Source organism: Protopterus annectens, chromosome 13.part0 (genome assembly GCF_019279795.1).
Source record: "Protopterus annectens isolate FY-2018-M chromosome 13.part0, PAN1.0, whole genome shotgun sequence".
Taxonomy (NCBI): Eukaryota; Metazoa; Chordata; order Ceratodontiformes; family Protopteridae; genus Protopterus; species Protopterus annectens.
The window spans coordinates 255,202,257-255,219,544 of record NC_056747.1 but is presented as its reverse complement, the minus strand read 5'-3'; the positions used below and the strand labels follow the sequence as shown (position 1 = coordinate 255,219,544).

Here is a 17,288-nt window from a genome sequence, read left to right as displayed (position 1 = left end):
TCAGATCAAGTTTGCCCATGATAAACCAGAAAAGCTGAGTCCCATTCTGCGCAAATGCCCCAAGACACCACTTGGACCCAAAGTATCCCCTAGGAGCCTTTGGAGGGGGAAAGAGGGTGGGAAGCAATGAATGAAAGAAGATTAACGACACAGACGGAACGTTATGGTAAGACAGAACTTCTTTATCTGATGTTAATCTTCTTCCCATTCATCATTGATGGGACAGAATCTCAAGATACATTGAGACACACATGGGCGGCCGTTATGGAAGAATGTTCCTGAGTACCACTGAGCCAAACGGCTCTCCCTCTGCAGACCACATCCAATTTGTAATGATTGATGAAAGTGTGGGGTTTAGCCCAAGTGGCTGCTGCGCAAATATCATCCATAGAAGCCATGGAGTGGAAAGCTACAGATGTCGCCATAAGATCTAGTGGAATGGGCTTTAACCAGTGGCATAGGTTCTTTTGTGGAAGAGTGAGAAACGTATGCAGTCCCTTAGCCATTTCGATAAAGTAATCTTGGATACAGAATTTCCCATTCTAGGTCCAGGAAAAAGAAATAAAAAGCTGGTCAGACTTGCGCATAATTTTGGTTCTGTCTAAATAGAATCTCAGTTGTCTGTGTACATCCAAGCAATGTGGGCAGTACTCTCATTTATTAGAAAAATTCGGGAAGAACACTGGCAAGTCAATGGACTGATTGATGGAGAAGTCAGAAACAACCTTGGGGGGAAGATGGATTCGTCTGGAGTGATATGTTGTCCTTGTGAGAGACCAAATCGGGTCTTTTGATGCACAATGCCTGGAGCTCCGAAACCTGCCTGGTTGACTTAATGGCTACCAAGAACAAGGATTTCCAACACAAGAATTTCAGGCCACACTTCGCTGCGGGTTCAAAGGGGGTTTGAGTCAAAGACTATAGAACTAACGTGAGCTTCCATGGCTCTAAAGGCAGTCTGGACTGGGGGCCTGATGTGTGAAACTCCTTTGAGAAAGGTTTTACATAAAATGTAGTGAGATGAGAGGCGTACCATCCAGCCTATTATGGTAATTCGAAATTGCAGCCAGATGTACTCGTATGATAGAGGCTGCGGCACCCTCTTCAAAAACCTTAAACAAGTATTGCAAAACGGCTGTGACCGGAGCCAAATACGGATCTAGCATGTTATCCTTAGACCAGAGAGAGAACCTTTTCTATTTGTCTTGATACAGTCTTCTGATGGATGGTTTATGATAATATCCCGAACAGGTGAGATGAGATAAGCCTGCATGGCAATTAATGGAAGTGGAGAAACCAAGCTGTCAGCTTGAGATTGGACAGATTCGGGTGGCTCAACCCTTGGGGATGAGCAATCAGGTCTGGAAGATGGTCCAGAATCCATGGCGGTATACCAGATGAGGTCGAAGGAAGGGGAACAAAACTTGTCGAGGCCAAAAAGAGGCTATGAGGATCACTTTGCATTTCAACCGATGAGCTTTCTTTAAGAACTGGGGAATCAGAGGAATGGGGGGATAAGCATAAAGAAGCCTTGTGGGCCAATCATGAATCAGAGCACCACTCAGCGACTCCCCCTTTGGGGGGAATACGGCAAAATAGCTGCTGCACTTGCTGTCTGATGGAGAGGCAAAAAGGTTGCAGCATGGCTGGCCCTTGTGTCTGAAAACTTCTTCCGCCACATAAGGATTGAGGGACCACTCATGTGGCAGAAGAATGCATCTGCTCAACTTGTCTGCAATCACGTTGGAGCTCCCCGGGATATGCGCTGCTATCAGAAAGCAGTTGGAAGCTATCGCCCACTGTCAAATCCTCATGGCCTCTCGTCACAAAGGGTAGGATTTGGTTCCGCCTTGCTTGTTGCTATACCAGACTACTGACATTGTCTGACTGAATTGCAATTGTCCCACCAGGAAGAACCGGACAGAATGCCTGCAACGCTAACAGCACCGCTCTCAGTTCTAGAACTTTGATATGCAGGTTGGCCTCCAAAGTGGACCATGTGCCTTGGACAGTCTTTCCCTGGAAATGGCCCCCGCACACGATCAGGGAAGCATCCATGGTCACAATGGCCTTGGTCTGAGGGGACTGGAATGGGCGGCTCCAAAGTTCTGTGTCTGGCCTCATCCACCAACGAAGGTCCTGCTTGCAGGAGTTGGTTACCTGGATCTGGAAATGTAGATGGTGATGATTCGGGAACCAATGAGAAAGAAGAAGCCATTGGAGAATTTGCATGTGCAGCTTGGCAAGAGGCACTATTGGGACTGAAGCTGCCATGGACCCTAGGGCCTGAAGAAGCTCTCTCACTGAGACTTTGTTTTAACAGAGCATCACCCAGAGCTGAAGCCTCTATTATCTCTGGAGTCTGTGAGCTGGGAGCGACACCAGACAGGATCGGGTGTTGAAGACTGCTTTGATAAATTCTATCTGCTGGGCAGGGACCAGGATTGACTTCTCCCAGTGCACAGTTATCCCCAAAATCTCCACCAGAGAAAGTGTGTATTGTAGGGCTGTTACCAGAAGATGCTTGGTGGGGGTGGTGAGGAGCCAATCATCCAAATATGGAAACACCCGGAATCCTTCCAGTCTCATGTGAGCTGTAACCACTGCCATGCACTTTGTGAACACTCTAGGGGCCGTAGAGACCGAACGGCAGGGCACAAAACTGGTAATGATTGGCTCCTAGCCAGAGTGAAGTAGACTCCTGGAGCACTTGTCCATTTTGATGCGGTAATACGCATCTCGGAGATCTATCAAGCACATCCAATTGCCCTCCCTCAGAAAAGGGAAAATGGACTGAACCGTGACCATCTGGAATTTGGTTTGGGCTACAGACTTGTTCAAGCTGCTGAGATCCAGAATGGGTCTCCAGTCTCCTGTCTTTTTTGGCACCAAAAAATCACGAGTAAAACACGGATCTGCATTAGTCTGGTGGGACTGGTTGGGTGACTCTTATGGCATAGCTTTTCTATTTCTGAAGCTGCCTCTTCCCTCTGACTGGGTGGAACATCGGGAAGTTTTGTTGGAAGTTTTGGATAAGAAAGAAAGGGAATGGTGTAACCTCTGGTAATTATACTCTGCACCCAACGCTCGATGGTAATAGAGTGCCAGACAGGTTGGTGCAGAGAAAAATGACCCCCGACTGCTTCCAGAGGCAAGCAATCGGGCAGCTCTTCAGGAGCGTTGGTAAGACTGTCCAGAGAAAGAGTCTCTGAAGCCTTGGTTAGGTGAACCCCCCCCCTCTGCGTCTATAGGGGTGGCTTTCAGAGTTGTTATAACCTCTGCCTCTGGGGGTACTCATGTGGGGCACGGAAAGGACACTGAGATTTTATGTGCCACATCTTCCCACTCCTCTGGCTCCAGGAAAAGGAATGTTGAGGGTTGGAAAAATTAAGGACTACGACAAATAGGGTCTTACCGTCCTGTTCGCACCTAGCTAGCGTGTCCTTCACTTTGGAACCAAAAAGGGAAGATGCTTCGATGGGAGCTGTGACGCCCGTGCCCTGGCCAGGCAATCAAGGAGCCTCAATCCTCACTACTAACACTAGAGAGGGCATCTCATATAGGAGAAAGGATAACAGATACACACAGTAAAGTGCAATTTCCCTTAAGAGCACACAGAGACCACAGTCAGTCTGGGGCTGGTTGCTCCCTTGCTCTCCAGGTCCCCAGTAAGACTCCCCACTGGCACAGCTATAGGGTTCAGATCTCATCCTAGCTGGCAAGCTAACCTCCAGTACCCTCTCTGTCCAACCAGTGCTTCGTGTTCCTGCCCAAGTAGCTGACACACACACACACACACACACACACACACACACACACACACACACACACACACACACACACACACTTTGAGATAAGTATTTATACAACTTCACAGGCACTCCTGGGAAAGGCTGACAGATTCTCCAGCTGTGCCCCTTTACCCAGACTATACGGTAGTAATTGCTGCCACCACAAGCTAATAATTATCAGCTACCCAAAGGCCCTTAAAAGGGGTGTCCAATTATTACTGTGCAATATTATCCAATTGGCAAGTGTGCCTAAACAGTCTTAAGGCTTATTAGAGTGGCTTTGTACAATAAAATCTATAAATATGCAAAGTACTCTACAGCTTAACTTATCGCTACATAAACCAGCCACAGTTGAAAAAGGTAACAGTAAAACACAAGACAATACTACTACACCACAGTGCTACTCAGGAGTTCAGAGATCACACAAACTTAAAATAATTCAGTAGTACAGTTCTGACAGAACAGAAAACACTTAGTCTAAACTTTTCTAATTCCTAGCTATTGCTACAAGGAAACATACTTCTAAAGTAACTTACTTACATAGAGCAAGGCGGTGCTGAGTTGAATAGTCAGACAAAAATGCTTACAGTCTCTCTCTGAGCAATAGTTTTTAAAATCACTAAGAAACATTTCTGCTGGGCCCTCCCGGATTACACCATTCTCATTTAGTTCCCATTAAATCATTTCTTTGACACTTAGCCTGGAGCTCCCAGGCCAACAGCCTACATTATTTAACAATCTATCACCTGCTCAGGAAGCTACAACGATAAAAGACATTTCACATGTACACTCTAGTAATTATTCCTTAAGTTAAAACAATAGAAAGAATCTGTTCAGCTAGCCTCTTCGGCACCACTATCTAGATCAAAGGACAGATTTGAAATAATTTTAACTTCAAAAGAAAGATTTGAAATGCTTGACTTAGTTTTCTTACAGCAGATGGTAATGTTGCTACAAACTTGAAGTTCAACATTTTACATTGTTTTCTTTCATTTAAGAAACAAGCCTATATTTTACATTTATATTTATAAATGCCAGAATTATGTATCAAATTCTATTTGACTTTGCTGGCAGCCTTCACCCATCTCTACCAGTCTTCACAGGAGCATTCACAAAGGAAGACTTGAAGGGATCCGCAAGGTCATAAATGTGCATCCAGGGATGATGCCTCATAACTATGCCTGAACCTGCAGCTCTAGCCGCCCCTTCGGTTGCATGTGAAAGCAACCTCATGAACAAGTTGGAGATAGATTCCAGAGTAGCAAGCTGCGAGGCAACTTTGTCCCGTACCTCGTCAGACACCTGCCCTGCGAGTGTTCCATAGAGTTCTGAGATAAAGTCTCTTTGCAGCCTTGTAAAATGTGCCAAATAGGTCAGGGACCAAATGGCAAAGGTCACTGATGCAAAGACTTGCTTCAATCTGTCCACTCCCCAGGACTCTCTGTTGGGCGGATGGATAGCAAGACTCTCTTTAGCCAGATCCTTTTTTGTGGCCTCCGCCACCACCACAGAGTCAACTGGTAACCCTCTGGACTAGTGTGGGTTCTCCTGGGGAGGGGAAAGAATTTCGTCAAGTCTCCAAGGGATCACCTCAACAGTCAGGGTTCTTCCATGCGTGTTGTACTACGAGCTGGTCTAGCTCGTCGGCAGGCGGGTCACCCACGAGGTAGATGGCCGGGCATGGAATGCCTGCAGGAACACAGACTCTTCAGAGGAAGGGTTGGAGGGCTTCCAGTTACCCCTCTGCTTTAACATGTCAAGGCTGTCTCCGAAGGAGACAGAGGGTGACTGTGGGGACCCTTCACCATCATTGTAGTCCATGTCTAGAGACTCCTCCGGGGAGTCAATGTGTTTCCTTTCGCACAATCTCTTCTGTGGGGGCTCCTCAGTGAGGCCTTCTGAGGAGGACTCAGAAGAGTGGGTACCCTGAACTGGGGGGGTTCCTGCAGCTTCCCTGTCCAGTGTCCTGGGGAAGTGGTCTGTAGCAGCTGTAACTCAGGGGGAGCAGACCGGGGTTCCTACATCAGCGAAATGCTTCTGGAAGTGACAGCCCTCTCCATCACATGGAAAGCAGGCTCGCCCGAAGAGGGATGGGAGCCTGGAACTGAAAAGGACAACCTTGGAACCGGGGTCACACCCACTCTAGGGGACAGAGCCTCAAGCCGGATTAGTGCAGACGAGGCTACTGGCACTGAGGATGGAACTGAAGGACCACATGGAACCGTGCCCCAAACAGAGGACCTTGTCGCTCAATCATATTGAGGAAGGACTGGTTCAGCAGGAACTGAGGACCAAAGGGACAGACCCAGAGCCTCAGTGAGGTCCACTACAGGTGCCGAAATGGGGGGGGGGATTCAGAGACGGACATTGGAGCAAAAGACTTCTGAACCGGGATGGCGGAAAGAGGAGAATAGAATGGAGTCCGTGGAGAGGTCAACCCAAGTCCTGTTGGAGGATGGGCCTTGGAAGGCATGGGTATCCCTCTGGCTGCCAACAGCTGATCCATAAGACACACCACAAAGTTCTGAAAGGCTCCTGGTGGATCTAGTGGATACTCCAGACGGGGAGTCAGGTTGATCTACGAATGGGCTAGACACGACCTAAGATCGGGTCTATGGACGGAGAGTATGGAGAGACTGTGGTGTGCGATCTGCCGGCACCAATGTCTCAAGTTTAGAGACAGAAAGTAGTGGGGTCAAATCCAGTGTTGCTGTAATAGAGCTCTGTGCTGAAGGGACACTCGGAGCTGAAACAGGAGGTTCAATCAGCATGGCAGATATGGGCATCGAAGGCTTGCACTGTGCCGAAATGACCACAGGTGACAAAGTCGTAGCAGACGAGGTGAGGTCTATAGTCGGTGCCAGAGGCAGTATCGGAGCCGGCGATGAAGCTGGCACCGATATAGCAATAGTCGAAGTGCTTGGAGCAGACGATGATGGTGCCAAAGAGGCAGACTTATGCTCAGAGAATAACTTTTGAATTGTAGGTTTCACAGACTTGCCCTGGTCACCCAAGGGTGCAGAGGGAACCTAATGGGGCCTTTTCTTAGCTTTCATAGGAGGGGTTGAAAACTCCATCACAGAAAGGGCCTCTGAAAAGGGAGACTTAAGCAGTCCCTTTAGAATGAGTTTATTTTTGCGCTCGTTCAGAATGCGTTCACTGAAACTTTGGCAAATCCCACAGGGAGGCTGCACCAAAAGGTGGGGCACCCCCAAACAGTAAACACAATCATTGAGAGAGTCACTATTAGGTAATTTACAATTACATGAGGTACAGTATTTGAAACCCGATGTAACCTCCTTATCTGACCATCTTGAGAAGTAAACACAATTCAAAACTTCAGAAAGAGTGAAACTAATTTCCTAAGACAGAAAAGATTTAAATGCATGCAGAATATATCAACAAACCCAATATCAAAAATTACCACTAGAGTAGAAAGAACAGGAAAAGAATACCAGCTATGCTATTCAAGGAATACCACAAGGATAAAGAGAAAAGGGCCATACCAGCAATGGTACTGAAAAAGTTACCAATGGGTAGAAATAGAGAGAAATATATTTAAAAACTACTGTAATTCGACAGGAAAAAGACTACAGCTCACAAATTTTTAGAAACAAAAGTTTTTCACACAAATATCAAAAACGTTTCCACTTAGCTGAGAGCTCGGCTGAAATGCGGCTTTACAGCTATGCAGCAATTGAGATCTGGGTAACAGGGAGAAGGGCATTATGGGTAGAAGCTTAGCTCGACAGTCTTTGGCTGGTGTGAGCTTGGTAATAGATCGACTCTGTTCAGAGGGCTCGGAACTGAACCTTCAGTGATGAATGGAAAGAACAACATCAGATCTGTCCTTTGATCACCATGTATCCACTACTGTAAGAAAAACCTTCTCATTGCGCAACTTATCCATAAAGGTATGGTGTCTAGATCCAGGGATGTGATCATTCCACTGTATTCAGTACTTATTAGGCCAATAATTGAGTTTAATGCCCCATTTGAAATGTACCTGTCCAAACAGGTCCCACATACATCATAAATCTGGCAACTGTACATCGGGGATTAAGCCAGCTACTTGGCACAGAAGAATAAAGACCTGTGAGCTAGGCTCAAACAGTGACTCGATGCTGTTAAAGCTGCCAGGGGAGGGTGAAAGCAAGCAAATAATGATGGCTTTCTCAACATAGGAGAGGGAGACAACCTAGTCCACTTCAGTACTGACATCTGCCTTAAGGCAAATATACATAAAAAGTTGGTGCATTACCGACTCTGTCAAGCTGAGGTGACTGCATATACAACAGCCTTCCATGTTCATGTGTGTGAACAAGAGAAATCATCTGGAAAAGGACCATGTTTCAGTGGATGTACATGCCAGACACAAATGACAGGTGAAACTAAGGGAAAAATTCCCTTGCAACTGCAAACGTCCACTCTGTAGTTGGAAAAACACAGCAAGTTTGAATCAAGTCACACGGTCACCGGGCTTAGGGAGCAAAAACAGCATACAAAATAAACAGACAAATAAATACATAATGCATATCTAGCTACTTTGAGCCCACACAAAAGGAAGGCTGACAGCCTCTTCAACCCAGGTAGGTGGGTCTTGCTCTACTTATGGGAGGTAAGATGATTTCTTGTTCCTTTGTGACAAGTGTATGTGACAAGGGACTGGAGTGTGGACCAAGAAAAGAGGACGCTCAAAAGCTGAACTAGTGTGGGGTTGAGGGTGGCAGAACTGACATCCTGGGTTCCAAGTCTGAAAGGGACTGTGAGATGTACAACTCAAGTGGGGTACTCATTCTCAAGTGACATCCTCAAATTCAACTTCACACTAGTTGATGGGAGCTGGTAAGAAGACTAAAAGACACTTTTACAAGTTGAACTGACAGAAGGATGTATGTAACTCATGACTGGCCTCCGGTCTTTGAATGGGATCTTCAGTGACCTTCCTTGTGGTCTCTGCAATGGACAACTTACTCAGCTCCTTCCTTAAACCTTTCAAGTATACCTCAAACCTCATCTTCATCCACAGATGATCAGAATGAAGCAATGAAACTTGTGGAAGTCCCCAATACTGTCCTCCTTTCCCAAGCAATGGAAAAACTAGTGGTGTGGGTCCTGACACATGATCTAGCGAGAGCACAGTAACACTTGGAAGGCTTTAGCTTCTTAGGTTTGAAAAGTGGCAAGTTTTCAGGAAAAAAGCTATAACTGGCATCCAAACTGCATGAGCAGCAGAAAAAACTAACTGATGCAGAGCCGAGTTACACCCTCTTAGACCAATCTGCGAGACCACAATGTGTGTGCTGACTGTCCGGCAGAACAAACTATGTAGAAAAATAAGTAGTGAAATACCACAGGGCTCAGGTACAGAGGCAGTCTTCTTCAGCAAATGTGACTGACAATACAATTTGGTTAGACTGCAATACTGCTCTGTATGCTAATGACACCAAGAGTGGTGCTCTTCACAAATGCCTACCACAACTAGAACAGAGAATAGAGAGAAAGTAGCTGGGATTTTATATTTTGGTTGGGAGGTTATGTAAGTCATGGGAAGGACAGAAAAGGAAAAGTATTTGGGGGAAGGTATTCTAAGCATCTCCAACATCATATCATGCAATGGTTTATGATAGGATACTATAAGAGCATCATAATGCTGGGCTGCACATCTTGGGAAATGAATTCCACAGATTACAAAGGCATCCTTAATTTGTACAAGGCATTGGTAAGGCAGCATGTTGAGTACAATATTCAGTGATAGCAACTAAGAAGATGAAAATAAAGTTATACTGGAAGAATGGTACAAAAGCTTTGCAAATCTATTGAAAAAAAAAAAACTGTTAGGTGTGTGGAAACAGACTGAAAATGGCTGACAATATGCACCACAGGGGCAGAAGCAAAGTGGGAAAATCATGAATACCAAACACTGTCATGGGAACAATTGGTAGAGGTAGAACTGAAAGCAAAGTACCAGTGTGAAGGAGGAGGGGACAAGGCATAAGTGACCACTACTACTTTAGGGAGAGGGTAGGGGGTGTGTCTGCTGAAAGCAATACCAGAGACAGTGACACAGTACACATCTAGAGTGGTCTCAATGATGTCTAGGAGAGAAAAAAAAAAGGATGGGACAGAGAGAATGGACAAATCTGCTAAGAGACGGTCATTCCTGAAGTGGTAAAAATTCCTGGTGAACAGTCAGTATTAATATTCTGTGGAAAATATACTGAAAATGAAAAAAAAGTCTGTAAGAAAAAAAAAACATATCACCGCATTTTATCTTGTAGCTATGGATGGGGCAAATAGCAACAAACTGGGAACTGTCTTTTTCCCAAATCGGCATCGGGAATAGTACATGCTTTTCTAAGAGGGCTGACAAGATGCAACTACTGGTCTGGTTGGAACATTCTAAAACACATTTTTTAAACTATTCATGAAGTAGTTCTTACCAACTGTGCAGACTTGTTATAAATGGATAGAAACTGCTTATCCAAAGGGATTTCCTCAATTCTGAAGGTGACTCCAGTGAAACTGAGTTGCCGTGCAATATACATTCCGCTTACTTTCATGTCCATTGCGACTATCTCCATTGCACCAACTCCTCTAAAAAGAAAGCATAATTAATTCACAGTATTGTCTAATTAAGGAGTTAAAAGTAAGCAGTACATTTTCTCCACTCGCTCACACAGAGACAGAAATTTAAACACACAGTTAAAAAAAAGTTTGTAAAATGAGTCAATGTTAAGCTTCCCTCAGTTTCATTAGCATGAACTGGTAGGGAAACTACTGACATGGCTAATATGAAAGTTATGCCCAAATCAATTTGCCTGAACTGATGGGTTATATGCCTTCACAGCAAATCAAGGCCAAAAATCTTTCCACTTTTGATCTTTTCCAGCACTCAAGCTCCTCCCTTCTACCACAATGTACTGCATTCCCTACCATTCCTCAGATTGTGTTTAACAATCTGAAACAAATGTAGTCATTTAGAACTGGAGAAAGGCTTCTGGTTTAAGTCTACCTAGAGTTATGGAAGTGGCAAACTGGATGGAAGGAGGAAGGGAGGGTTTTCAAGACTAAGAATGGGAGAATAAGGATCCAACATTATAGTAAGTACATGACTTTTGCAACCTGTACTGCCCCCTCCCATCTTTCTTGACTGATGGAGTAGAATTCCCAGCTACTTGGCTTCCTGGGTAACATCATGCCAGGCTACCCTAATGGATGCCAGATATAAAGGAAGCCCTGGATCTGGATATTATATCTGACTTGCAGTGCTTGGCAAAGATCGGCACTAATGATCGGGTTGCTGTGGTATAAATGTCATCTAGAGAAGAATTTCTGAAAAAGACCACATAAGTGGCAACTCATCCTGTGGAGTAGGCCATTGGTTTTGAATCAAGAAGCCTATTATTGACAGAGTAAAGAAATGCAATCAGACAACTGCTTGAACAGAGTACTTTTAGAAAATCTGGCACCTAGCTTTGTTGAAGAGCAGGAGACAAAAGCTGGCTATCTTTATGAAAAACTTTTATTCTTTGCAAACACACAGTTTTCTGCGATCATCCAAAGTGTGGAACAGATATTCTTTATTTGAATAACCTAGGAAATAAACTGGTAAGTGAATAGTTTGGTTTAGGGCTGACCAACAGGTGACCTTTGGTACACATGAGTCAGGTCCCAGAGAAACTTTGTGAAAGACTTGGGTATGGGGGCTTGCAAGAAACAACATTTAGTTCTGGTTCTGAAACACTCCTTGCTGAAGTTATACCAAACAGAAGGAACATCTTCCATGATAAATTTATTAAAATATAAAAAAAAACAGGCTCAAAAGGGAGGTTGTGTTAACAGCCTGTAGAATGAAATTCAGATCACAGGGTGGAGTAAGGTCTTTAATTTGAAAGTGGAACAGGGTCTAAGGAGAAAAGATCCACTTACAAAGGCTTTGCAAACCTTTTCCAGACTAATGAGAAAGAAATGAACCCTTGGTGAAAAATTAGAAATGGCTGCCAGCTGAACTTTTATAGTTACATAATTAACAGCCAAACAATGTAGCCAGAAATCGCAGGATTAAAGGTACAGGTATGGAGAGAAGGGGTCCATGCCTTGAAGCACAAAGAAAGGGAAAATCTCCACTTACTCTTGTCAACTTTAATGGTGGTGTGTTTTTTGAGAAGCTGAAATAATTTGAGCTACTCTATTGGAAAACGATGAATAACTGGCCGTAAGTAAAATTGCAGAAACCATGTGGTTAGTCAGTGGGAGGTGATGTCTGGCTGAGGATGAATGGACAGGTGTGACCAGAGATGTGTGTTTAGAACCAGCAGCCAGGAAGTCTACTTGAGGGGAGGCCAAAGCATAGGGAACCAAATCTGCCCAAGCCAAATAAGGGAGTTGACTATGACAAAGGCCTTCCACAGCAATATTTTCTGCTAACATTTTGTTATAAGAGGTAGAAAGGAAAAAGCATAAAGGAAACCGGTTGGCCAAAAATGTATTTTTAACATTTGTTTATCGGGAAAGACAGACTTGGAACAAAGCCCAGGGAGAAACGCTCCAGATGCAGGTCTTTGAAACATGGGAAGAAACAGGAGCACCAGGAGGAAAATAGAAGTTATGTTCTTACCATAACGTTCCATGTTAGTTGTCTTCTTCTCGCCTTCTTCTTGCTGGATGGGTTCGAAGCCGACCTCGGCTCCGACTCGGCCACTCTAAAAGCTCGAGAGTTGGTTCCACCGGCTCGAGGCTCCCCTTATATCCCACAATGCTAGGCGTGAGTTACCTCAGATCTCGTTTGTAAGCTAGGCCCAGCCTATAGTAGTAATGGAATAATTAGTAGCAAAGTCCACCTCTATAAATAAAGGAAAAAAGAAGGGTGACCTACATCCTGATCCAGGAAATATGCACAGCAGAGCATATACCTAAGTACAGAGGTGGTAGAAAGAGAGGTCACAATCACAACTCCTCTAGGTCTGTCCAGGCCAGGGGGCAGGAGGGTGGGACGCGAGAAGAAGACAACTAACATGGAACGTCATGGTAAAAACATAACTTCTATATGTTAAGTTGTCTATCTCACCTTCATTCTTGCTGGATGGGACCGCGTCCCTAGCACCTTGTCCCGGGTGGCCTAACGGAACAGACTCCTGAGAACAGTGGAACCAAAGTTAGCTCTATGCCTAGAAGCTAAATCCAACTTATAATGAGAAATGAAAGTGTGAGGAGTAGCCCAAGTAGCCGCTGCACAAATGGTGTCAATAGGCAGTCTGTCTTGGAAGGCTAAAGAAGTAGCCAAAGCTCTGGTGGAATGGGCCTTAGGTTTATCAGGCAGCTTTTGGTGTCTAATTTCATATACAAGGGAAATCAGAGATGTTAGCCATCTAGATAATGATACCTTTGAAACTGAAAGTCCCTTTCTGCCTTCTGCATAGGAGACAAACAGCTGGTCAGATTTTCTGAATTGTTTCGTTCTATCCAAATAGTACCTCAACTGACGATGAACATCTAGCCAGTGTAATTTTTGTTCAGACCTATTGGAATATTCTGGAAAAAAGACAGGGAGGTCAATGCTTTGATTTAGATTTGATGTCGAGACTACCTTAGGCAAAAAGGACGGGTTCGTTCGTAAGGATACCCTGTCCTTATGAAACAATATATAAGGAGGTCGACAGCTGAGTGCTTGAAGTTCTGAAACTCTTCTAGCTGAAGTAATATCTACCAGAAAGTGAGTCTTCCATGATAGCAATTTTAAAGAACAGGAGGCTGCAGGTTCGAAAGGGGGAAGAATCAAAGAAGTAAGAACTAAATTTAGGTCCCAAGGAGAAGGAGGATTTCTTATAGGAGGTCTGAGAAGAAAAACTCCTTTCAAAAAGGCTTTGCAAAGCTTGTGGGACATTAAGGCAGACTCAGAAATACCTACATGAAAGTTAGAAATAGCTGCCAATTGAACTTTAAGAGTAGAAGGAGATGAACCTGCATGGAAGAGTTCAGCTAGAAAATCAAGGACTATTTGGATGGAAGCAGTAAAAGGATCTATGTCTTTTCCTTGAGCCCAATAAGTGAAGCGTTTCCACTTACTCAAATAAATCTTCCGAGTGGAAGATTTATGGGAAGCTATCAGAATATCTCGAACGGAGTGAGATAATTGAGGAAGCCTGGCTAAGGATGGAACTGGAGGAACCAAGCAGTGAGGTTCAGAGAGGGGAGGGAGCGATGTAACTGACCCGACTGATGGATCAACAGATCTGGAACTAGGTCCAGATGCCACGGTCGCTCCAATAGAAATTGATGTAGAAAGGGGAACCACACCTGTCGAGGCCAGTAAGGAGCAATGAGGATCAATGAGGCCTTCTGAACGATAGCTTTCTGTATCACTTGAGAGATTAGTGGGAAGGGAGGAAATGCATACAGAAGTCCCCGGGGCCAAACTTGGACTAGAGCGTCTCTGCTGGGTTGGCCTGGTAAAGGGAATAGAGTGAAAAATTCTCTGCACTTGCTGTTTTGGGGAGTAGCAAAAAGATCGCAGCAAGGCTGACCCCACTTGAGGAAAATTTCTCTCACAACAGAGTCTTTCAGAGACCACTCGTGAGGCATGAGAATAGCTCTGCTCAACTTGTCCACAATTTGATTGGACTTCCCGGGGATGTGCGTTGCAATCAGAAATCGCTGAGAAGAAATCGCCCATTGCCACAGTCTGAGTGCTTCTCGACACAGGGGGTATGACCTGGTTCTGCCTTGTTTGTTGATGTACCACACTACAGACATATTGTCTGTCTGGATTGCAATCGTTCCCAAGGGAAGAGAGTCTTGAAGGGCTTGCAACGCTAAAAGCACTGCTCTCATCTCTAGAACATTTATGTGCAAGTGGCATTCGTTTGGTTGCCATGTGCCCTGGACCGTCCTGCCCTGATAATGCCCCCACCCGATCAGGGAGGCATCCGTTGTCAGAGTAGCAACCGGAGGGGGTGGAACAAAGGGTCTTCCCAACAAGAGCTGAGGGGAAGACATCCACCACATGAGATGATTTCTGCACGCCTGCGTGATCATAATGGTGTGAGACATTGGAAGTTGCTGGTATGACCATTGTGTGAAGAGCATCCATTGAAGGATCCGCATGTGGAATCTGGCTAACGGAAGCAGAGGTATGGCCGCCGCCATAATTCCCAACACCTTCAGAACTAACCTGGTTTTGATTCTGTTGTTGTTGAAAAGGAGTGAGACCAGTTTGTGAATGTCTGCTATTCTCTGATGTGTTAAGTCTCGCAGACATGTCCACTGTGTCCAGATTTGCGCCTATGAAAGTAATAGCACGACAAGGCGACAAAACAGACTTTTCGCAATTTATTGAAATGCCTAACTTTTGACAAATGCGAAAGGTGTAATCTCTGGCCACCAGAAGGAGATGCTTGGTGGGAGCTGTGAGGAGCCAGTCGTCCAAATATGGAAACACCTGGAATCCTTGTCGTCTCAGGTGAGAAGCTACCACTGCCATGCATTTGGTAAACACCTGGGGCAGTGGTGAGACCAAAGGGCAGGGCCCTGAACTGAAAATGACTGGTTCCCAGCCTGAAGCGGAGGAATCTTCTGGAGCGTCTGTTCATTTTATGTGATAGCACGCATCCTGAAGGTCTATAGAGCACATCCAGTTTCCTTTGCCCAAAAGGGAAGGATGGATTGCAGCGTGACCATCCGAAATCTTGTTTTCTTGACTGATCTGTTCAAGATACTGAGATCCAAAATTGGTCTCCAGTCCCTGTTTTCTTTGGAACTAAAAAGAACCTTGAGTAGATTCCGGATCCTTGCTGGTCTGCTGGAACTGGCTGAATTGCTCTTTTTGCAAGCAGTTTTGAAATTTCTAAAACCGCTAGATCCCTTTGAGCGGGTGGAACATCTGGAAGGGATTTTTTTGATTGGTTTGGAATGCGAAGAAAGGGGATAGAATAGCCTTCGGAAATGATGGACTGTACCCATTTGTCTTGAGTCAGGGATAGCCAGGCTTCTGGGTACAGTGACAATCTTCCCCCGACTGCCTCCGAAGGTGGGCAGTCGGGCAACACCTCAGGGATGCTGAAAGGGCTTGTCAGAGAAGGCTTCCTGATTGCCCTGGTTCTGCGGACCCCCCCCAGCCCCTAGGGCGACGTCTACCATTGTTATTCCCGCCTCTGCCTCTGGCCGGGAAACGACTCTGTGCGTCAGGCGAAGTCCCTTGAGATTGTTTACGGAACCACATCTTTCCACCTTTCTGGCCTTTGGGGTAAGGCCTAGAAGGAGTAGAAAAACGGACTCCGACGGCAGAAAGGGTCTTGCCATCAGTTTCGCACCTAGTCAAGGTTTCTTTCACTTGAGGACCAAAGAGAGATGATCCATCAAACGGGAGTTAGTGAAAGACGCCTTGAAGGGGTCCGCAAAATTGCATAGCCGCATCCAGGCATGCCTACGTAAGGCCACACCTGTCCCTGCGGCCCTACTCGCTCCATCAGCCGCGTAAGAAAGAAGGCGCATGGAGGAGTTGGTTATGGAGTTAAGGGTAGCCAGCTGCGTGTTCATCTTATCTTGAAAACCCGCAGCTGTAGGATCCTTTAACATTTCACTCGCTTCTTTGATCAAGTCCCTTTGAAGACGAGTAAAATGGCATAGGTAGTTCAGCGAACACATGGTAAATGTCGCTGACGAGAACATCCGCTTCCCATACCTGTCCATGGACCTAGATTCCTTGTTAGGTGGATGGACAGGTACTGAAGGATCAGCTAGCTCCTTCTTAGTGGCAGCAGCTACCACCATAGCATCCACAGAGACTCCTTTTGTCAAGAACTGTTTGTCTGCTGGTGCCGTTATGAATTTGGAGGGTCTCCTGGGAGTGGGGTCCACTGAATCAGGAGCCGTCCATGCCTTCTTAGCAACCACCTGCATGAGGGGGTCAAAGGGGGACACCCAGGAGGTGGAAGGGCGAGAGCCAAACGCCTCAAGATACACAGATTCATCCTCCGAAGGGTTGAGGGCTGGCCAATTTCCCCTCTGCTTCAGGATCTCTAGAATGTCTGCAAATGAGACATCTTCAGAAGGGGAACGGGGAACCCTCAGAATCATCTAAATCTGTGTCAGATGTGATGGACTCAGGTGAGTCAATGTGTTTCCTCTTACACTTCCTCTTCCGAGGGGCTCTTCTGCCAAATCAGGAGAGGCCTCGGAGGATGAAATCCCCACAGGGGGTTCCTGAGGAGCTGGCTCTCTGCGGTCCGGGATGAGGGAGTGAGTCGACTTGACCTGAGGCACCGTGAGGGAGGGACGGACGGAGCCGACTGTGGAGTAGAGCCAGGCTCTAACACACTCCGCATGACCTCGAATGCACCCCTGTCAGGCAAAGCCAGAGGTCCCCGCTCCGAGAAGCTAAGAACCTCCCTCGGCACCGACAGTGATGGCTCCGAGGCCGATGTCGGAGCCGAACTCACCAGCGCCGAAGCACAGAGAGGGAGAGGGGGGTCGGATAAGGGTCCGATGCCACTCACC

At 45.8% G+C, this 17,288-nt stretch overlaps 1 protein-coding gene across 1 annotated transcript in view; it reads right to left on the bottom strand.

Moving 5' to 3' along the window:
• Positions 1-17,288, bottom strand: part of SBNO2 (strawberry notch homolog 2) — a 2,660,605-nt gene that overhangs the window by 1,421,441 nt on the left and 1,221,876 nt on the right. The window contains exon 18 of the mRNA XM_044053813.1: positions 10,235-10,386. Within this exon, the coding sequence (XP_043909748.1) occupies positions 10,235-10,386 (152 nt within the window). The remainder of the gene's footprint in view (positions 1-10,234; positions 10,387-17,288) is intronic.